The 23,628-nt window shown below is 43.2% G+C and overlaps 1 protein-coding gene across 1 annotated transcript in view; it reads left to right on the forward strand.

The window, feature by feature from the left end:
• Positions 1-14,454: 14,454 nt before the first annotated feature.
• The window catches only part of nedd9 (neural precursor cell expressed, developmentally down-regulated 9), a 31,194-nt gene continuing 22,020 nt past the window's right edge, over positions 14,455-23,628 (forward strand). Inside the window, exon 1 of the mRNA XM_047384395.1 lies at positions 14,455-14,691. Coding sequence (XP_047240351.1) covers positions 14,680-14,691 — 12 coding nt within the window. The 5' untranslated portion in view covers positions 14,455-14,679. The remainder of the gene's footprint in view (positions 14,692-23,628) is intronic.

Consider the following 23,628-nt stretch of genomic DNA (forward strand, 5'->3'; position numbering starts at 1 on the left):
GGACACCTGAAGTCTCACAAGATGCAACAATTACCTGCTGATGAAACCATGATTGCTCCGATTTAAACACCAGCAGAACTCCTCTTTGAGAGCAACAGAAAACACGAATGGGTCCAATTTAAATCCATTTATGTGCGATCTGCTTCCAATGTGCCAATGTTTCCATGGAAACAAAGAGGACATAAGCTTCCCCAGAAAACACTGAGGCTAGGAGAACATCACAGCAGGGGGACGCTAAGTCCAGTAGGTCTTACCAGTTGGGTTTTCAGGTCCTTTCAACCAATCGAAAAGATTTCTACACAGGCAGCTACCAGAGCCTCCAACAGTCTGTAAAAATCAAGGCTTCTTCTGCATCTGCTCATTATTGGTGTATTACTTTTATTAGAAGCGAGTTTATTTTTCAAGAAGATACAAAACTGGGTCATGCAAAAATATTTTCCACATTTTATTTTCATGAACAATGAAACAAAACATGGGTTTATTTCTGGAGAAGAATAATAACTGTGATCCAGGAAGTGTTTCATGAGGGAGTCCTGCAGGGCTATGGGTTATACAACCCCTGGCAAAAATTCTGGAATCACCAGTTTCTGAGGATGTTCCTTCAGTTGTTGAATTTTATAGAAAAAAAAACAGATCACAGACATGACAATAAACTAAAGGCATTTCAAATGGCAACTTTCTGGCTTTAAGAAATACTAAAAGAAATTATGAAAAATTATTGTGGTAGCCAGTAACAGTTAAATCTTTAGAACAAGCACAGGGAATAAATTATGGAATCACTCAATTTTGAGAAAACAAATATGGAATCACCCTCCAAATTGTCATTACAAACAATAACACCTGCATCAGATTAAATCTGCTCGTTAGTGTCCAGGTAAAAAAGAGTGATCACACCTTGGAGAGCTGCTGCAACAAGAGGACTGACATGAATCATGGCTCCAACACCAGAGATGTCACTTGAAAAAAAGGAGATGATTATCAAACTCCTTAATGAGGGTAAATCATCACGCAGTGTTACACAAGATGTTGGTTGTTCAGTCAGCTGTGTCTAAAAAAAAGTACAAACAACATGGGAAGGTGGTTAAAGGCAAGCATACTGGTAGACCAAGGAAGACATCAAAGCGTCAAGACAGAAAACTTAAAGCAATATGCCTTGAAAACAGAAAATGTACAACAAAACAAATGATGAACAAATGGGAGGAAACTGGAGTCAACGTCTGTGACCGAACTGTAAGAAACCGCCTAAAGGAAATGGGATTTATATACAGAAAAGCTAAAAGGAAGCCATCACTAACACCTAAACAGAAAAAAACAAGGTTACAATGGGCTAAGGAAAGGCAATCGTGGATGACTGGATGAAAGTCATATTCAGTGATGAATCTCGAATCTGCATTGGGCAAGGTGATGATGCTGGAACTTTTGTTTGGTGCCGTTCCAAAGAGATTTATGCAGACGACTGTCTGAAGAAAACATGCAAATTTCCACAGTCATTGATGATATGAGGCTGCATGTCAGGTAAAAGCACTGGGGAGATGGCTGTCATTACATCTTCAATAAGTGCACAGGTTTACATTGACATTTTGGACACTTTTCTTATCCCATCCATCGAAAGGATGTTTGGGGATGATGACATCATTTTTCAAGATGATAATGCATCTTGCCATAGAACAAAAACTGAAAACATTCCTTGAAGAAAGACACATAAGGTCAATGTCATGGCCTGCAAACAGTCCGGATCTCAATCCCATTAAAATCTGTGGTGGAAGTTAAAGAAAATGGTCCATGATGAGGCTCCAACCTGCAAAGCTGATCTGGCAACATCAGTCAGAGAAAGCTGGAGTCAGATTGGTGAAGAGTACTGTTTGTTACTCATTAAGTCAATGCCTCAGAGACTGCAAGCAGTTATAAAGGCCAGAGGTGGTGCAACAAAGTACTAGTGATGTGTTGGAGTGTTATTTTGTTTGATTGTTTTTCATGATTCCATATTTTTTTCCTCAAAATTGAGTGATTCCATAATTTGTTCCCTGTGCTTGTTCTAAAAATGTAACTGTTACTGGCTACCACAATTATTTGTTGTGATTTCTTTTAGTATTTCTTAAAGCCAGAAAGTTGCCATTTGAAATGCCTTTAGTTTATTGTCATGTCTGTGATCTGTTTTCTTTCTACAAAATTAAACAACTGAAGAAACATCCTCAGAAACTGGTGATTCCAGAATTTTTGCCAGGGGTTGTAGATCATGTAAGAAGATGTCCACCGCATTGGTTCTCATAAAACAGTTATGATTCTGGTATGTCTGCTCTACCCTGTCTCCCTGGCTGCAATCAGCAGATTAGATGCACCTGGTGGCTGCTGCAGTGTAGTGCAATCTGTGGAAAGCCAAGCATCTGTGTCTTCCCTGATATATACTGACTCTGACAAGCAGACGGTGCCAGATTTTTGAAAGCCATTGTTTGAGTAGATATACAGCGTTCCTTCCTGTCTAATCATTGTTCTTGACCTTGCCTTGTCTCTTGGATTTTGCCTCTCTGCCTGCTACCTGTCGGACTGTTTGGATTTTGGTTTTCGACCCTGTTTCCTGCATCTGGTTTATGCCTCTGCCTGCCCCTTACCTGACGTCTCTTGTTCCGATCATTGACCCTGTTTCTGTCCCCGGATTATTGAGCCAGCCTAGCCCTTGGATTATTCAGCCTAAAGCTACCCGCCTCTCTTACCTGCTCTGTGGAGATCTCTGCCACCCACTGAGGTTTCAAGTTCAACCCAAGACAAGAGCAGTGATTCCCAGAAGCTGTGTGGAGTTTAACCTGAGTGACATTTTCCTATGGCTGAATAAACCTTTTAAGCTTTCAGTTCTGTGTCTGGCTGAATCTTGGGTCCACTTGTTTCTGATCCGTAATAAAAACTCTTTCTAAGTGAAGGTTGGACGTCCACCAGAGCTGCTCCTCATCTTTGATCCTGTTTGTGGTGTTCATGGACAGGATAGCTTAGTCCATCTTCTCATTACGTCCTATCAGCTTACCTCTTCCTACTAAACAAAAGCATCCCCACAGCATAATGCTGCCACCACCATGTTTTCCTATGGGGATGGTGCATTCAGAGTGGTGTGTAGTGGTAGTTTTCTGTCACATGTGACCTCTTACATTTTTTATTTGAATGTTTACACTTAACCCTCCACATCAACAGGATATCATATGGCTTTCAAGGTTTAGCAGTAAAAATGAGAGTGTCTGGTCAGGAAGTCTTTGCATTGCAGACACTATTATTCTTCTGTTTACTTCAAACCAGACCTTCAGTGGTTTGGAGCCAAAGATCACAGTCAGCTCCAAGCATGGCTGAAGCCATGGTCCTCCAAAGGAAAATGGTGAAATACCTCCTCCAGGTAAAAAAAACCTTTTATATATAAAATATATATATGGATGGATGGATGGATGATAAAATATAAAAGCGGACTTGTTTTGCATGCAGCAACCCACGTTTGCTTGCAGAAGAGAATAAGATAACATAGAGTCACTGCAGCTCATCAACATCTCTGCTTTGCTGAAATAATAACAGAATAAAAAGCCCTTTGCAGTAAATGTAGAGCTTTGCATTGAAAAACATTTAAACATGTCTCGGTCCTCTGGAGGCTTCATTAGTGTGACCTGAACCCGTCTCCTCCCTCATAAACAAACATCTTTCACCCTCCTTACGGCGAGCGTGTAAATCCAGAAGAAATGAGGCTGTGGTGAAGCGGATTCAGACCCCATTTCGCTCCAGGGAAGCTCCGTGCAGCAGGTTATTTCAGGTCAGCATCAGAGCTGGATACCCTGTGGCGGCCAGGCAGAGTTGGTATCCTGCCCTGTTTTCATTCCAGCCGACTGCTCGGAGGCCGGCTCTGGTGGAATTGGTTTAGCTTCGAGGAGAAATCCATATCTTCTGCGAAACGTCTGAATTCACAATCAGAAACAGAAGGTTAAAAGATTCTGTTGCTCCTCTTTGCCCTTTTATGCAGAAAATAACTTTTCCATCCCAGAAGACAACAACTGAATAAGCAGTGGAACAAACTGTTTCCAAGGATTGTTTTCATGCAGGAGCACTTTCTGGGACCACAACATATGCAGCTCCAGTTGTTCTGTGTAGAAATATGAAATGATTTACAGGGAGGAACATTTTTTAACCCGTATTAAAAGCTCCTCAGAGCCAGAGGAGCTCAAATACAAACATCAAGAGCTTCAACAGCAAAAACAAACAACCGGCCGAGTCAGCCACTGAGCCTGGTGTGCATTCTTCCAGAGATGGATTTTTCATCTGCTCCGAGGTTTCTGCTCCTGCATTTAATAAATATAAACCCTGCATTAGTCTGAGGAGGTGAGGGTAAAAAGCTCCTGAGATACTAGGCCATGAGGAGACTGACGATGGATGAGATGCATAAGATTCAGGTTGGAAACTTCTTTTGTAGTGGTGATGAACTGCACAGAAGATGCAGAACTCTGCCAGAACCAAACGTTCAGCTGAATCAGTTTTGAAGATAAGAGAATAATTATTGGGTCTTTTCAACCTGAGCCCTCATTCTCCTCATCTCAGCCCCAGGTTCTCCTCTGAGCCCTGGTGGTTCTGTGTATTTTTTAACTGTCCAAGCTTCCAACCATCCAATCAGAATTTTCTCCTGAAAAGGAGAAAATTGTACTTTTAGATTGACTTTAAAGATTAAATAAAAATGTTTGTAGCTCATGCTTTGTAACACCTGATTGATCTGTTTTACTGTCTCTCGGTGAGGAATCTTGAAGCGTTTTAACCTTCCAGTGAAGTTCTCCTCTCACATGGACAGATTTCCGAAGGTGTTCCAGGTTGAACGGTTGGTTTCGCAGCAGAATTAAATGTTTTCAGAACTCATATTTTGTTTAACCTCTGTTCATATGAAAAGTGAAGTCCTGTGTGTGAGGGGTGCAAGTGGTAGATTGACTAACTCCATCAGGAGGAGGAGAAGGAGGAAGGAAGCATGGCATTGAGACCAAACCACTCCGGATGGTTGAGAGCAGAAACTGGATGAGTCTCCTGACCACACGTCTGGCTGTGCATTAATGTGTTTGAGAAAGCAGGAGTCAGGAGCAGTTTAAACTGAGGCCTTTAGGTTATGTAGACACTGTGGAGGTCTGCAGCCCCAAACTGTCCTGCAGTCAGGACATCATTTATACTGAGCTTTACTTTGGAAACCGTCAGATTCATCATTGCATGCAAACAAATCTCTAACTTTACCACCAGCATCGCTGCAAACCATTCCACCACACAGTGAACATCCCAGCACCAAAGCCAGGACCGGACCTGGATGTTTTATACGCTTATTTGGCTCCCTGGCCACAGATCCCCATTCCAATCTGAACCGTCACAGCCTGTCCTCCAGACCCACAATTAGATTAGACCTGAGCAGAACGGCGGCCCAGACTAAACCCTGCTATGAGTTCATTAACAAGCTGCCCACGCTGCAGCCATTCAGCATTACCAGAGGCACAAAGAGCCCAACACAGATAACTTACATCCAGTCACCAACGGTTGTTTGGTGGGACAGAGCTCTGTCCCAAGTAAACATGAAGATACAGGTCAGATCACAGTGTTTGTAAAGTCTGGTCAGAGGAAGCTGAAGTCAGGAGGAGACCCAAGTAACGTCTCCCTCTTAAAATTCTCCTCAATGTGTTTGTTTTCCTGCATATCTCAGCTGAACTCTGCAACAGCGTTTCCCAAAGCCAGAGGTTCTCCTCAGTTGGGTCGCTGCCTCGCTCTGATCCTTCAGTTCCCAGAATTCCCACCCTCATCGCATCTGCCTGCAGAGCACAAAGAATGGATGGATGGACGGATGGATGGATCCTCTCCATAAATAACCAGCAGAGCAGAGCCAAACCCACCATGTCATCCCCTCCATGCTTTGTTTCAGAGCCCGGACAGAAAGTCAGAGCCGTCCAAACCTGCTGGATCCACTGAGTGGGACCGCAAATCCTTGGCACACACTTGGATAAAGGAAAATCAGGAGGGTGGAGTTTGGATGACTAGAGCATAAGAGAAGATGTGAGATTCCACAGATGTTTCTGCACATGAGAATAAAAACACAGAAACACGTCTCAGCTTGTTGCTTTTTATCATGAAAAGTCAAAACATGAATGAATCTGTGCAGAACTTTAAAAGCAACCTAACCCAATCTAACCTGTCCATAAAGCATCCATCCATCCATCCATCCATCCATCCATCCATCCATCCATCCATCCATCCATGTTACCTAGAAACAGCTCAACCTTCTGACATCCAGCTCCTGTTGCTGATCCTCAAAGAACATGTGGTCCCTTTGGTGAGATCTGATCTTCCCTGGTGTCTCCTCCCAGTGGGTCACCCCCAGAAAACATTCAAGGTGAGGTCCAGGAGTCATCCTGATCAGAAAAACTTACTTACTTCTTTCGATGGAGAGGAGCAGCAACTCTTCTCCGAGCTCCCCCCAGATGATGGTGCTCCTCAGTCAATAAGTCTGGGCACCCTAAAGAAGAAGCTCATTTTGTCAGATTGTATCCAGAATCAGGTTGTTGCAGTCATGACCTATATCTCCTGGCCACAGGTGAGGGTTGGAGCAGTAAATCCAAACCTTCACCTTTCAGCTCAGCTCCTCCTCCGCCGGGGCAACACCCTCATTACTTCAAACACAGCATTGAAATGTGTACTTCCTTCCTCACCATAAAGCCATTAATCAGTAGCAAGGAACCAGGACAGGTGAAAGAGTTTTCTCACTTTACAGCTGAGAACCATGAGAGGAGCAGACTGTTCTCTGTGAGTACTCCTCCACATGCTGAGGTTCATGCCTTGAAGACAGGAATTTCATCTGCAAAAAGCAAAGCTTTAATGCTCTTCTTCGCAGCTTCATCTGGAGATCTTCACCATTGACACCCCAAACAGGATCAGAAGCAAGGAGCAGCCAGGCTGCAGTGGAAATCATTTAGACTTTAAGCTGAGAATGTGGATGCAGCTCTTGGTTTAGTGATACAGAACCTGGAACCTGGAAAGGTGTTCAGTATGTGTCAAAAACTGCCTTGAAGACATTGTCATAAACCTTCTCCAGATCCATAAAACACATGTGGACTATACATCCAAACTCGGATGGACCCTCTCAGTAGCTGTGTGTGAGTAAAAATCTGGACCACGGTTCTGAAAGTCAAACTGCTTCTCCTGAATCCAAGGTCCAGTAAACTTTCCCATGGAGACTCGAACTCCTGAAAGGTGGATCTAAATCTCTATATTTCACCATCCTGATCTGCTACTCCACATGTTGTCCTGGCTGGATTTTCCATCTCTTCCTTCTTCAAAGTCAAAGCTGGAGAAGAACCTGCAGAGCATCTTTGGAGGAGTTTGATTTCACAGAGCAACATCTGGGTGTATTTATCCACTTGAGAAATTAGCACAGGCTCAGTTATTCACATCTGTATCTACAGATAACTTCCAGTTTCTGTTAAAATATGAATTTATCTTCAGACAACCTCAAGGCTTCAGCTGGTAGTCGAACACCTGGGATGTCCTCCTCCAGCTACAGTCAGAACCTTGAGGACAGATTTGATCTCATCTGTTTGTCCTGACTGATAAAACCATGCAATCTTCAAACCTCATGCAAACATATTGAGTTATAAAAGTAAAATTAAACATGACATATGTTTTCTGACTGATAGCTAACAAATGCAAGTTGAGTGAGGCACCATCTGGTGCAATCTGCAGGATTTATAAACACCTCCGCTGATGCGTCATTAGCAACGAGCAGCTTGTTTAACCTTGAAGATGATCATATCTCATGTTCACATTTTGTTCTGCAAGTTTTAAATTAATTTATGGTGAGCAATATTCAGATCTGCACCACATGCTGACTGTTTCAGCTTATTAATCAGGTTTAAAGACAAACAACCGCTCCATCATAGCCTCCATTTCACCCTCACTGCAGCTCGGAAGCTGCTGGGATTAACTGAGCTAATTAGAGCTGGGCGTGCTCGCTCTTCCTCACAGCACAGCACTGTCAGGGTGGTAAATCAGTCAGACACCGGCTGCAGTGGTCAATACGCTCCTGTCTGGGCTCAGGTGTGACAGCAAACAGGTCATCGCCACTTTCATCTGTCTCCTACATCCACTCACATCGACCCACTCCACAGGTCATGTGTGCTCGGATGCAAAGCTGCACATCCAATCAGCCGCTCAATGTTTCAGCCGTTTAAAGCTGCGTTCTGCCCAAACATGCAAGGAGAAATCGAATTTAGCTTAGGTACAGCAGTGACTCTGTCCGTCTGAGCAGTTCAGGTCATGTTTAGGGCTGAAGGATCACTGGCTTGATGTAAATGTGTCTTGAGATAAAATCAAGCAAGATTACATTAGTGTCTTGCAAAAGTATTCATCCCCCTTGAACCTTTCCACATTTAGTTACATTACAACCGCACTGTTGTATTTGGCCGGGATTTCATGGAATAGACCAGCATAAAGCAGTGAAGCTGAAGGTAAAGTAATGTGGTTTTTAATTTTTGTTTTACAAATAATAGTGTTTGTTTCTATTCGGCTCCATGGTGGAGATGCTGTTCTTCAGCAGGAACAGCTTTTTAATTATTAACATAACTGCTGATATCTAAATGTACTTTTGCTACAAGGAAGTGTTCTTACATGCAGAGGCTCGATCCGATCGGTTGCAACAACCACGGCTCCAGACTGACCAACCCCTCCAACATGAGGGCCTCCATTAAGGTCTGATTGTTACAGTCGTATTTCAGCGACATGAAAGCCTCCTTGTGTGCAGCCAAAGGATTTGCTTTATTTGGCCCTCAACTGGGCAGTGATATAAGTGACCCGAAGGTGGTGGAAAACAAGGCCGTAAAAGTGTAGATTGTGCTGCACATGCTCACAGTGAATTAACTGGATGCCAAGGCCGTCTTTAAAAGCTCCCTGTTCAACGTTCTCTGTGTGTTTCCAGCCCTCGCTCTTGTTCATTCAGCGCTCGTTGCTGGGCACACCTTCCCCTGTGAGTCATTTGCCTCTGGATCGCTCCAGTATTGGGCTGCAGAGCCAACTGTTCATCATTCTGTCACCGGCTGCTGTAGGATAATGCCTCAGTGTCAGCAGAGCTTTTAAAATTCCAGCGACACACTGATCCCTGCAAACAGCTCCACTTTGTGCATGGTGAAAAATTACTGTTTGGCTCTTTGAATGTGAGCAGAGATGAATGATACCGACCCAGTTCCAAACAGAAAGCCTACAGAACCCCTCCAACTGATCCACTGCTTACCCTAGGGAAATTCAGCTGCTTTCATGGGTATTATAAATCCAAAATCAGGAAGTTCAGACCCCCAAACTAACATGTTGCTTTGCAGAAACCTTGAAAAATGTTGCTGTTACAGTTAAAATGTTCATGCTCTATTCGCAGTGAATCATATCAGATTTAAAGTTGAGTATTATACATGTTATATGTTAAAAGGCAAAGAAATATGGAGTCTTGCAATAATGATCTGTCGGGTTTAACTGCAGATGATCACATTTCCAGTTAGAAAACATTTTGAGAAGGTTGACCATCAAAGAGTCAGTTGACCCCAAGTGTAGTGACCCAAGGTTGTGACCCTGGAAAAGTAATTGTTGTTCTTGAATGGATTATAAGATAATCTCCAAACTGTCTGAAGTCCATCATCCTACAGAGAGGAAGATTCTAATCCAGGAAGAAAACATCTCAGACAGCTGCCGATCTTCCCAGGAGTGGACGTCCCAGCAGATTGAGCCCAAAGTCAGAACGTGAAGCTCAGAGAAATGGCCAAAAACCCAAGAGCTCTATCTCTGACTCTACAGGCCTCAGTTAGCAAGTTAAAGGTCATGGCAGGACAGTTAGAAAAACACTGGTTGCAAAGTTGCATCTGAATGAAGAAGAAGACTTCAGGAACAATGTCCTCTGGACAGATCAGACCAAAGTAGAGATGTTTGATCATAATGGACAGAACCATGTTTGGAGAAACTTAGAGCAGAGCAGCACAAACACCTCATAGCAACTATCTAGCACAGTGATGTAAGGTGATGATCTGGGCTTGTTTTGCACCTTGCAGTCATTGAGTGGACCATGATCTCCTCTGTAGACCAAAGTATTCGAGAGTCAAGTATGAGTTCATCTGTCTAACAGTTCAAGCTTGGTCCAAACTGGGCCATCAACAGAACAAGGATCCAAATACGGCAGCAGATCAACAACTGAACGACCGTAAAGTAAAAGAATCACGGTGCCACAATGGTTTAGTCAAAGTCCAGACCTCGAGCCGAAATGTGTGGTGGATCCTTAGGAGAGCTAAGTGGAAATGTATGGCTATACTTTGAATTTTATTTGACTTTTATTATGTTGCATTTCAGCACTGGATTTGGAAAATGAGTCTTCCCACGCTCCTGCAGCAGGGTCAGCTGGCTTCATGAATAATTCTCTGCTGTGGGACATGGAGAAGCTGTGATCTTTGTATGAGATGCTTTGAGGGAACTGGCACACCCAAACCATGAAGGTGAAATAACATCCAGCACTGAGAACACTGGGGCACTGTGGGAATGACTCCTATGGGTGTATTTGTTGAGTTTAGGGTGAGAATCTGCAGGAAGACCTCCAGTGAATCTTAGACTGTCTGCCTGGTCTTGCTATATTGTGTTAGTGAATTCCTCGGTGCTGCTGGGGGCGGGGGCACGTTGGGATCTACAGGATGAGTGAGATCCGAGGGGCCTGGTTCCACAAATCTGCCTGAGCTGAGTTTCACTTGGAGTGTTCAGGGGCCACCCAGGCTCTGTGATCTCAACTTATAGAAGACGAATGGCCCCTGGGCCCTGGGTTAAACCCAGGTCAGTCCCAAACATCACACACACCTGGGGGAACAGTGTCAGCTCGTTTTCTCTCGCCCTCTAAGTGCTGAAATGGTTGCTAAATGCCCCACAGACACTGGGCATCCTTCCTGCTCATCTAACACAGTAGGTGTGAGGCTGGAAATATGACTGTTGTCATGGCGACCCATGACGGACCAGATGCCAGCAGAAATCCTTTCCTGGCCGGCTACCATTTGATGCCTCCTGTGAGATCCAGAAGCAGGATTTTGGGCTGGAGCTCAGGCTGCTGAGATGGAGGACTGATGGGCAGCAGGACGATGAGGAGAGGATTAACAGACGCCTTCCTTCCAGGCGCTGATAGAAACAGATGGGAAAATGAGTCTTGTTGGTCCAAGGAAGCAGGTGTTCACATGCACATAATCACATGGCACACAGAGAGGAATAGCCCCCCTCGGTGCCCACTTGTGGTCCAGAGAATGGGCTCCAGCTGGGCACAGTGTACATTACACAAACAACTGTTTAAAGCTGATGATGTGACTGTTGAGCGGGGACAAAGAGGCCCAATTGGATCCCTGGGTTTGTGATAAATGAGCAGACTTAAATTAGAGGCAAGATAATTACAGATCTGTTCCTTCAGAGCAGCAGCAATGAAACGGGCCCAAAATGAAACACGAGGCCTTGGGAGCAGAAGGTTTCTAGTGCATGAAGTTAGTCGAGGTGTGAGCAGAGAGACAAAGACTTTTCCTGCTGGTTTATAGAAATCAGACGAGCGTTTCTTCTCACCTTAGTTTGACACACAGAGTTTAGAGAACCAGCGCTTCTGCTTCCGGTCCAGGGTGTCAAAAACGAAACAAGATGAATGATGAGCATGTGTGCTGGTATGTACTGGTACATTCTGTGACAGTCCTATGATTATGTTAGAACTTGGTTCCTTTTTTTCCTCGGGTCAGCCTGTACCCGAGCATCTAATCTCTGTTATCCTCCATGTTTTTAGATCAAATATTCACTCCCATGTTAACTTTCATAACTGATCATCTGCTGTGATTCTGAAGAGAAAAATAAATACATAAATAAATAAAATGTGAAAAATGAGGACATGCAAAAATTTTTTATAAATAAACAAGAAAAAATAATATTAAAAAAACAGTATAAAACTGAAAAATATGTAATCAAATCTTATGAGTTGACTTTTTTCAATGAGTTTATCTTCAGCAAACAGAAGGTTACCGTGCATCAATGTTCACCACACTTGAACTTCTGCTGAACTGGACTAAGCTTCCTCCAAAGGGTGATTGGATTCACCCTGACAGATGATTGGGTGGGGAACTGGGTAGGTGCCCAGTTTATTCTCAGTCAACCCCTAAGTGCTTAACTACAAGCCATTTGCATAAGAGGTATAATGTCTTCAAGAAAGGAGAAGAAGTGAAGCTGACTCCTTTTTAGCACCTAGCAGGGTTAGGGACTCTTTCATCCAGGGGGAGATGGGAGTAGAGCCGCTGCTCCTCCACATCGAAAGGGATCTGATCAGGAAGCCTCCAAGGCACCTTCTGTTGGTGTTTGTCAGGGCACATCCCACTGAGAGGAGACCCTGGGGCACAGCCAGACCTCGCTGGAGGTTTTACAGTAGATACATCTCCTGTCCTGGAAACACCTTGAGATCCAAAAGTGTGAACTGAAAGGGTTTGCTGGGCAAAGGGATGTCTGGGTTTCCCTCCTGGACTAAGTGGAGACAGTCGATGGGTGGATAGATGAAATAAACTTCAATAATAAAACTATATATTCTAGATCTCACTGGTTTGTCTTTTAGAGCAGCAGGTTGACCCTGCAGAAGAAGGCGGAGGTGTGAGGAGGCTTTTAGAATTTGTTATCTGGTGTCGCAGTTTTCTGTGAAATCATTTACCATTTCCGTGCAGAAGAAATACGCTGCATAAGCTCACTTCCTTCACAATCGGAAATGAACCCAGAGAACTTCCTGAGCTGTAGTCGAAGAGATCGTGACAAAGATAATCATCAAGTCAGAAAGTTAGACAATGTTACATTAGAAATAAAATAAAAGAGTAATTATAAAAAGTTGTTCAAAAAGTAAATTTCGTATTTTTCATGTATATTTATGGGAAATATTAAAAAGAGTGTATTGTAGCTGCAAAATATTTTGAGTCATCTCTATGTTAAAGTGTAGAATATTTGCTGGACTATTATATTTCAAAGGTCAAACATTTAAACTGTTGGTCAATGATATAATATTTTAGGGAAGCGTGATTTATCATTGTCAACATCGGTATTGGCTGATGTTTGTCATTTTTCAACATACTGGTTGAAAGGGTAGGAAAATATATGCAATACATATATCAATAAATATTGGGTATCTGCTATAACAGCAGTATATATATATTTTAACACCCTAGATGACTGCTTCTACACCTGCAGAAACATATATAATAACAGCATTGTTACAGAAAAGTGCACGGTTCTTATGAATGCAAGATGTATTCAGTGATAACTGCAGCTCAACATAGAACATCTGTGTATCTGTTAACACCTGAATCTAAACACCTGTGGGTCTGAGTGTGAGCTTGTGTATAGAAGACAAACACGGAGGAGATCTGAGCCACAGACATCCAAAGGCCCCCCAGAGCACGGGAACTCCAGGAGAACCACCGCCGGGACTACCTCAACCCCCACAGAGAAGTGCAGAGGAGAGCCCAAGGGGAACCATCCAGCAGTCACAGTGCAGAAGCCCCTGGGAGCTGCAGTGACGAGCCCACAGGCCCCAGCTGCAGCCATTAATGCCGGAGCATATGAGCCGGCACACCACAGCACCCAACGCCGGCACGACCCCCAACACCCGACCCCCAACCCCTGCCCAAACCCCGACCAGAAGGGCCTGCTCCTTCTCCCGGCCTCCAACCCCAGACGGCAAAAAACGAACGGTGGTGTGGAAAGACAGACTACAAGCAACATCAATATCAAATATCGATACTGCCAAATGCTTATATCGGTGCATCGTTATAATATATATTATTTGGCCAGTTGGATAGACTTTAACTGTTCTTTACACCCCCAACTGAACTAGATCTTAGTGACTGTGATACTGAAACTCAATGAGAAGAGGAGACATCATGATGTTAGAAAAGACAGAAAATAGTGAGGATAATTATTCACAATTATATTGTGGTATCATCTTCTCATAAAGGAGCCCTACAATAAGTTGATAAATATATGGAATATTTTAAATATAATTCTAAATGATACATTTTTATTGTAAATATATAAATTACACATATTCGTTAAAAACAAAGATTATGAATGTCAAATTACAGTAAAAAAAATTGAAACAAAAATTTTACATCTTTCAATCAAAAAATATTTAGCATTTTTGAAAATGTATGTAAAATATAAAACATGAAACATCAACAACATTTTTTAGTTTTATATTTTTTATCGTTTCCAAAATTTTTTAGTCACAAAACATTTTCTTTCCAAAATAAAACTAATTATTCTGTGTATTTTTAGTTGAGCTTTTATTTTGTTAATTTTATGGCCCTTGTTGAGGATGACGTCATATTAGTGGAGGAGCTGAGTAATGGGCGGGATTAGAACGTCGTGTTGACCAATCAGCGGCAGTGTGTGCTGCGGAGCGCCGTTGCCTCTCAGACCAGAGCAACAGTCCGGTTAAGCGGAGTAGAAAGCGGTGCAGCGGTTCTCAGACGGATTCCTGTGTGTTTCTCCGTGGATCTGGGTCCGGATGGATCGGTAACCGAGAGAAGAACCTCCGCCGGTCCGCTGTTCTTTTGATGAGTCGCTATTTGTCGCCTTAAAGCGGATATTTGTCTGTTTTTTTCCGGATTTGCAGCGATAACAAGCAGGATGAAATACAAAGTAAGTGCTCGGTTGGCTACTTTCTGTCGCTTCTGACATTTCTGGTGAAGAAGCTCTTTATTTTTTTAGGGTTGTGGTTTTATTTTGCTTCGTAGGAGTCCAAAATCCTTTAGAGTCCAAACTGATTCATGTTTAAAGGAGGAACTTGTCAGAGGAAATGTATTTTTAGAGTAAAGTTGATGTGGTTCAGAGGGCAGGTTTAAATGAGCATAAAACAGGGGCGTAAGGAGGGAAAAATCTGCCCAGTTGGTTCCCTCATGCCCCCCCCAAAAACTAAAACCAGGAGCAGGAACCGGGCCTGGACTCAGATTGTGTGATTTTGGCGTGGCCCGCAGAGCAGCGGGACTAGAACCTCATCTTGTGGGCTGGAGGCTGAGAGTTAAAGCCATCCAGAACTTCAGTAACTGGCAACAGAGGAAGAAAAAAGAAAGCTGGTACCAAATTCAATGTAATGTTTACTTCCAGCTCTTTGGTCCAAGGAAAACGCACAGAACCTCTGCACACAATTCATTTAACAGGAAAAACTACAGTAATAGCAGGAATCTACACTATCAACACTGAATAACTTTGTACTTCTTAGTATTTTTGTGTTTACAAAATGCAGAATAAAATTAGCTTAATTCCTCTTTAAGGACCTTTGTTTTTATCTTTCATAAAACATGTTCTGGACATCGTTTTGTAAAATATTGACAAAGGTATAAAAAGCTTCTAATAACAGTAGAAAAACCTTGGCCTTTCATCAGCGTTTTTATTTTAGTAAAACAGTTAAAGATTAAAGTTGAAATTAAATTGAAAATGTTTATTTCTGTATTAATGACAAAACATTTGATGTGCTTAAATTATGGAAAAAAAGCTGAATTATGAGGATATTTCCATGTAATCAACTGAAAGATTGGAAAATGAAAAGCCGATTTGATCCACCCATCTTCTACTGCTTATGTGGAACCGGGTCATTGGGGCAGCACAGCTACCGGGGGTGTCACAATGAGCTTTGAACTCCTCCAGTTTGTGTTTGATTCATCTCAAGCTTCAGGAAACGTCTCTGTTCAGTGAAGAATTGTCCACTGATCAGTCTAAATATTTGAACCAGAGAGGATCACATGGTGTGAAATAGTGCTTTAGAATAGCCTAGCTGGTTAGCCAGTCGTGTTAGACCTGGAAATAAATCATGCTCTGTCTGCCATCATTTGCTTCTCTGACCGAGTCCCAAACTGCTGCAGCACAGACAATTTAAAGCACTGGATGCATTTTCTTGTTTTTGTAGGGAACTAGTTTGTGAGCGAGCTACATCTTCCCCCGTTACTTCAAAATAAGAGTCTTAAATGGAGGCGCAACGGTGTGTCACTCTCATCTTCATATCAGGGGCCCATCATATTCACTCAAACCTACACCACCAGATGAGGTCATATGCTCACAGCAGCTGAACAGCTCACAGACGTTTGTCCAGAAGGATCCTAGAGCTTTGATAACAAGAGATCTCCAGAACTTGAAGTCTTGTCACACCCCCATCAGCTAGCTGTTTCTCCTCATCAGGAGGTCCAGCACTCCAAAGTGTTTCCAAGCCAGATATGAGATCTAAACTCTTCAGGTCGTAGACCGCTCCAAGGCCTCAGTCAAATAGGATCTGTGGGAAACACCTCCATCCATCCAGCAGAGGTCCGGACTAACCAGCAAAGAGGTCCGGACTAACCAGCAAAGAGGTCCGGACTAACCAGCAAAGACCCGACTCTGAGCTCCGAGCCTTGTCCCTCAGCCACTTGTTGCTTCAACTTTGTTTGTTCCTATACCCACTGCTCATAAATACAATGGTTAGAAGTTATTTACAGATCGGTACCAGGTCCAGATCAATCTCTTGCTCTTTTGCACCTTCCCAATCTGGCTTTAATCAGGTCTGGAAGGGTTCCTCATATCTCATCAAGGTTAAACTATGTTCTGGTTTAGGAGAAAACAAATAACTGAACTGTTGTTGCCATGTCTGTTCAGAAGCTGAGACTGAAGGTGGCCGCAGTCTATACATGAAACAAGGATGATGAAGATGATGAAACTCAACTTGTCTCAGTTTGATGCATCCAGACACTCCAGTCTTTGCATAACAGGAAGTTCTGTTTCTGCAGATCAGGGCTTCCTTTTATGTCGCTGTTGATAGTTGAGGACAGGGGTGGCCAAACTTTCCACCCACGTGGCCCTGATCACACATGCTGGCCACAAACAAAATAAATATATTCAAAGTAAAAAAAGAATTTTACTGTCAATTTGTTTTGTTTCATTTGGTAAAACTAGATAATAATAAACAAAGAAGTCTGATTTTCTTAGAAAAGGATCTGAAAATATTTGTAGAACTGAAAAATTTGAAATGTTTTCCTGTTTAAAGGCAGAAAATGATGTAAATTATTTTACTAAAGACAGAAACAGAAAGAGGAAATGGGTCACTCTTTCTAGAAAAGGCTTGATATATTTTTCATAGTTTAATGAACGGGTGCGCCCAAGTCTGGTCTGAGGAAATCTCCATCAACCTTGTGTCGGGGACAGACAAAATCATTCCATGGGCCTTACATGGCCCATAGGCCACAGTTTGGACACCCCTGGATGAGGACATCCTGATTGGCCTGATGGGCTCCACCAGGAGCTTTGTTTGGTCCAAAGCCTTCATCACAGTCCTGGCTGACTCACTGACTTGCTGAGGGCATGGTAATCACAGGCGAGGAGGATGATGATAGTTTGGCTGTACTGTCAGTGAGTATCTGGGCCGCCTGTCACCATGGTGACAGTGGTCACCTTAAGCAGAGAGACTGATGAAGCTGATGGTGGCGAGGGGCAGCAGAGATCCGTGTACACATCCACTCTGGAGGAGGAGGTCATATGTCCACCGCTCTCTACTTACAATAAACATGTTGACGTCACGCCGCAGAGCCGCAGGAGGGAGGCGGCGGCGTTTGAACTCAGCCTCTCAGGCGTCACGGCAGGACTATCCAGTTCCTGCTGCTCCCAGATCAGTCAGAGAGCGTTGAAGTTTACTGCGTCCATCAGCATGGAGCTCCACGTCCTCCCACACTGGTCAGGTTTCATCAGGAGGAGGTTTCCAACAGGTGGTCAGAGAATCCTTCATGGATCACCTAGTGGCTGAAATCGTCCTGAAGTCCAAACCAACGGACAGAAACAGAAGCTTATTTAAGGAAAGGAGGACCGGCCCGACTGCTAGGAACCACGGAACAGAAGCAAAATCACTAAAATGAACATTTCATGTGTTTTATTATGAATAAACTGAACCAGGCGAGATTTCATTGTGTTAAATAACAAATATAAATTAGGATTAGAAAAGAAAACGTAGAATATTTAAAGATATTAAATGAGAGCAAAGGAGGCGATTCTATTTGTGTTCAGAACCAGAACATTTTTTTCCATCGTCTTCAGACATTCCACCCATCCATCCATCCGTTCCCAGGACACATGTGTAGTCCCTTAATGAGTTCTGGGTCTGTTCCGTGGTTCCAGTCGGGCCTGTTCTCCTAAGGGAGGTGCCCAGGAGGCATCTTGTTTAAATGCCCAGATCAACCCAGCTGAACCCCTGGATGATGGAGCTCCTTGGACAGAGGGAGATGTATAAAATTAGTTGGATTTATCTCCATAATTGGTCAAAATTGATCTCACCCAGTAGAAATAAACCGACATCTAGGGGTTAAGGAACAAAATGTTCATGCCTGGGTATGACACGGAGGTATGAAGTAGTGAATGGATGAATTGACCCGGTGCTGCGGACTCCTCTCAGAACAAGCTGTAGAAGCAGCATTAGACCTGCGTAAACATCACAGCGTGTCTCCGTCTCCTCAGTGACTCGACTCGTTATCCTTCAGTTAAGCTTCACTTATATATCTTACTTCTACTACGAAGTTAGTAAACGACACACATCAGGAAGGAAGAGAGATCCAGAGGTCTGGGGGCCACTGAAGGTCATAATGAATCTGCTAATAGAGTTATCAACACCCTGAACACATGAAGCCTCTCACAAACGCAACTTATTCAATAAAACGGAGCGTTTCCTGCTGCTGTGAAGCTCAGATTCCTGCGATTCAGTGTAAACTAGGTGATGTTTCAGTGTGGAACAGTTTGAGGAGACAACTCTTCTCTGCCTCGCAGCTCATTCTTCTGCAGCTGATGCAAGTGTTGCAGAAATAGTTGCACAGTCACAGCGAGGAGCAGTGATTAGAAGAACCAAACTGTGAGTTTTTTGGGTTCAGACTTCAGGCAGTGGGCCAACATAGCTGGAGGAGAGCTGACATTGTTCTGAGAGCAGAGGAGGAGGAGGTGCTGAAAGGGACTGCAGAAAATGAAAGAGGGGGTGGGGGTGGGAGGTCGAGGAGCTCCCTGTGGGAATAAGAGCATTCCAGGCGATGGTTCATGGGAGCCTGGTTTAGAAGATGCACCAATTGTTTCAAGGTGCCCCCTTTACATTGTTAACGAACCGTTACTTTTCTGAGCCTGTCTGCTTCAGTGTTTGCGTGTCGTCTTGTCTGAGCAGCGGCTCCTGAATGAGATGTTTGTTTTCTCCTGAAAGAAGTTCAGCTCAGCGGAAACCAGAGGTCTTTTCTCCAAGCTGACAGTTTCACTCTAAGTTATTCCAACCTGTAATGTGGACGAAGATCCATCTCTGAGGTCCCGTGTCAAACTGGACCGAAAATGAGTGAAAAAAGCAGCCCAGGTCCAAAAAACCCCAGACACTGAAAGGCTTTGCGGGTTGGAAACAGTGTAAAAGTTTGGCTGCCTGGAAGGAAGATTTGGAGACATGTTGTCATTTTTCTGCCTAAATATTAGGGATGCACCAATATCAAAATCAGACAGTGATATTACTATCCGATATCAATATCTGATATCAATATCAAAATTCAGGCCGATATTGATATCAGATATTAATATCACTGTTATGTCTTATAACCCCTATTTCCTGATTATATATCATATATATATTTCAACACCGTGTAAAATAACCACACAGCTGACGTTGCTTCTCCTGCACCGCATCAGTGTCACATGACCAAACAAAACCACATGGCCGACCCCCCCCTCCAGAAACACAAACCGCACCAAGATGGTAATAAAAATCGGTTATTAATATCAGCCCAGTTTTACTTATCTGATCGATACACATATATTAAAAAACATCAGCCGATACCGATGTTAATGCCGATATATTGTGCTTCCTTACTAGATATAAATGGAATAATTTTGCTATAAAAGACGTTTGCCTATGTGTTTCCAACCACTGTGTGTTTCCTGCTGCTGTTTGACCCGTTTTCCTTGAAGCAGCATCTTCCAGCTCGTCTGCAGAAATTCAGGAAGGATAACGTAAAGAAAGATAACATGGCGTTACAAGAGCTCTGCTAGTTTTGAGGAGGTACAAACCAATATAGGACCAAAACAAGTCTAAAATTAGCAGTGGGAATTTTTCACAAGAAACTTTTCAGTCTTTATACCAGAAATGCACCGATGGATCGACCAGGCATCGGAATCGGCTGATTTTTCTTGATCGCAGCTCTGATCGGACATCAGAAGTCGCATTTTCTTTGCTATCCAAACTAAGAACTGAAACCATTTTAGTCCTTAAATGCACCAACCAACAGAGGGTAGTTTGTTTGAGTTTCTAAAATAAGATAAAGGTGGAAGACTTCGATCCATAAATAAGAAAAATCTTGGAATTCCTTCATTTTCTGTTGGAGTCAACCCGACCAACTCTATGAAGGAACCTGCTGTACATTTTCTCTTGTTTATGTCTTAAAGTCCTTAGAATAAAAACTGGAAATCAGTCAAATCTGCAAAGATTCTTTTTCTCTCAACACTAAATAAATATTGTTTTAAATGTTGAAATTTTCTGTCTGGCTTCAGAGATTTTTCCACATCACTCTGGGTATTTGTTCGTCTTGTGTAAAACATCCAAAAGTCTCGCTGAAAGGTTGCAGAGACGGTTGTTTGTCGCAGCCCTGATAAAAGTGGAAATCTTGTCGGATTTTCCTTTTATCCCAGACGGACTCGGGGTTTCAGCGGGAGGACTTGGCAGCCTCGGCGATTTGTCTTTGTTTCTCTGACATCTCTGCCTAGCGTGAAATCAGAGGGACACTGCAGTGAATATCCAGCTCATTGATGATTCCTGTATGCAAAACCATCCAATGTGACCCCGTGGAGATACCACTGAACATATTTCACATGTCAGCTAACGCCCCCCGGAGGGATTAGTGCCGGTCTCCAAGGGTTACCGTGCCTGGCATCGCCGTGAAGCTTGGAAACGGGCTGCTACTGATGTGTCGAGCTGTAAACCGTTTCAGGACAGATGTCTGTCGCAGATTTAAAAATCCTCCTGCAGGAGTCCCGGGTCGGATCAGGATCATGTTGTTTCCTCAGATGGTTTCCAGAATCTAAGTTACAGTTTACAGAGACAGAGAAGATCTGCAGGAAGAGCTGCAGGCCGAGGAGGACAGCATGCCGGACTCCCTTGTTGTCTAAGTGGCTATAAAATTAGCAGAAAATCTCCAAACCTAGATGCTAATCAGGTTGATTAAATGTTGTTTGATTAAACCTTTCCCGTCCTGAAGGGTCTGTTCTGTTGACATAATTTAGGCCAGTCAGTCAGTCAGTCATTTTCTACCGCTTCTTCCATAGTGGGTCACGGGGGAGCTGGTGTCTATCTCCAGCAGTCTATGGGCGAGAGGCAGGGTACACCCTGGACAGATCGCCAGTCCATTGCAGAGCAACACACGTACAACCACGCACACACTCATTCATACACCTAAGGGCAATTTAGAGAGACCAATTAACCTAACAGGCATGTCTTTGGACTGTGGGAGGAAGCCAGGGTACCTGGAGAGAACCCACGCATGCACGGGGAGAACATGCAAACTCCATGCAGAAAGACCCCTGGAAATTGAACCCAGGACCTTCTTGCTGCAAGGCAACAGTGCTACCAACTGCGCCACGCTTCAAAACAATCCATAAAATGTCACCTCCACCACCAGAAGATCATCTACACCATCCAGTGGATGAACAAAAATTAACAATCATTTAAAAAACATTTAAAACAATAACAGAAACTGAATTATAAATACATTTTATATAAAAAAAAATCATTTTTAAATAAACAGAAATGCTTGCATTAAAATGATCATTTAGCATTATTCCCTCTATCAGGGGTGGGTGGCGGGTTTCTAGGAAAAGGAAGTTGTATTCTTGTAGCATTTGTAATGACTTTATGGGTAATTTATCATTTCCTGATTGTACATGATCCCTCTTCACCAAACTAAACAATCATGATCGCCACAGATCTTACTGAGTGTTGGTCCATTACATGATCACAGAACCAAAAGGCTCCGGGTCAGCTCTGAGCTGAGTGACCATGTCATTCAACCACTCTTGCTAGAGACGAATATAATATAATTGACTTTTATATATTTCTAATGATTTTGCCATTGATTGTGTTTCTGATCCTGGTTTGGTTCCGTCGGCTCTGTTGAAATATGAGAGATTAGGAACCAGAATAAATCTGAGTGATGTATTGCTGGGACTTGATTTATATGACTGAACCACATTTCCTTGTAGAAAACTGATTTATTAATTATTACTGACTATAAACTGATTATAGAAAAGTATGTAAAGCAGACCGAAAACTTCCCAACTGCTTAAAAAACTGATATATGTTTGGTATGAAAGGCAGACGGCTTCTTTGGTCCAAAACCACAGAGATACTAAATGAAGAAGAAGCGAAATGGCCAGCAGACGTACCAGCGCTCTCTGTCATCAGCTCTCTTTGTTTGGAGCTGGTTTTGGACTCAGATTTGTTGACTTTTTGGTTTTCGAGGCGATTGATTCAGAATAGTTGAAGTTGTGTATTTCCTGAAAAAGCTGAACAGATGAAGTCAGTAAATACATTTCTCACCTGCAGTTGAGCTGCAGATGGCTGGAAATGATCCAGCTGGTTTTAAATCATACATTGAACAGGTTTAGTTGAATAAATCACAGCAGATCTAACCTCTGAGTAACATTAAGAAGCAGCTGGTTGGAACAGCCTCCACGGCTGCTTTATTTAAGCCTTCAGAGGATAAAGTTAGCGGCGGCTGCTTGAATCATTTTAATGTGATTATATATATATTTAATGTGGTTTAGAGATGTTCTCATGCTGCTGCTGCAGATGAGAACATCCAGAGAGTGAAGCAGTTTTTCAGGTGAAGAGCTGGAAATCCTGTCAGACTAAACCGTAACCATCCCTGAAACAGCAAGCAGATGTTTAAATGGCTGCAGGTGTGAAGCTGCATCTATCTGTGTGAAGGATGGAGGCAGAAAGCCACCGTGAGTCGACATGAACCGGAGGAAACTGGGTGAAGATGTGGGACAGTGAGTTGAATCATGTCATGACAGCTCCGGACGTACGAACGCAGATTACAGCTGCAGTTCTTGTTTTGTTGCCGGGGAAACTCCCTGTTCTCGTCATGATTACGCTGCTATGATCACAGTAGCGCTGCAACCTTCTCTTTGGTTGAACACAGCTTCACATCCTGGTGAGGAGCTGACATTGCAGGGCGTGGAGGTTTCCTCTGGCAGCCTGTCATTCACCGGCGAGCGGGGCCGGTGTCATATTTACTCAGGGGACAAAGACTTCTTTTTATGAGCAGATTGAAAGGAGCTTTTTCTGTTCTTCAGTTTAATGCCTGAAAGGCCAAAAGGGACGCAGAGATCAACATTAAAGTGCTGCTTTTGGACGAAGTGATTTCCCCATTGCAACGAACCCTTTCTTCTGTTCTCAGCAGCCAGCAGTAGCTGATCTGACTCGCCAATTTAGATTCAGATCAGTTCTAGTTCCAACAAACTACTTTCTGCTAGTTGGTGTTTCGAGACTGACACTGGTGGGAGGTTTTGGTTTGAATGCATTTGACGATGTGGAAAAACATAAGTGCCTGT

Source organism: Girardinichthys multiradiatus, chromosome 13, assembly GCF_021462225.1.
Source record: "Girardinichthys multiradiatus isolate DD_20200921_A chromosome 13, DD_fGirMul_XY1, whole genome shotgun sequence".
Classification (NCBI taxonomy): Eukaryota; Metazoa; Chordata; class Actinopteri; order Cyprinodontiformes; family Goodeidae; genus Girardinichthys; species Girardinichthys multiradiatus.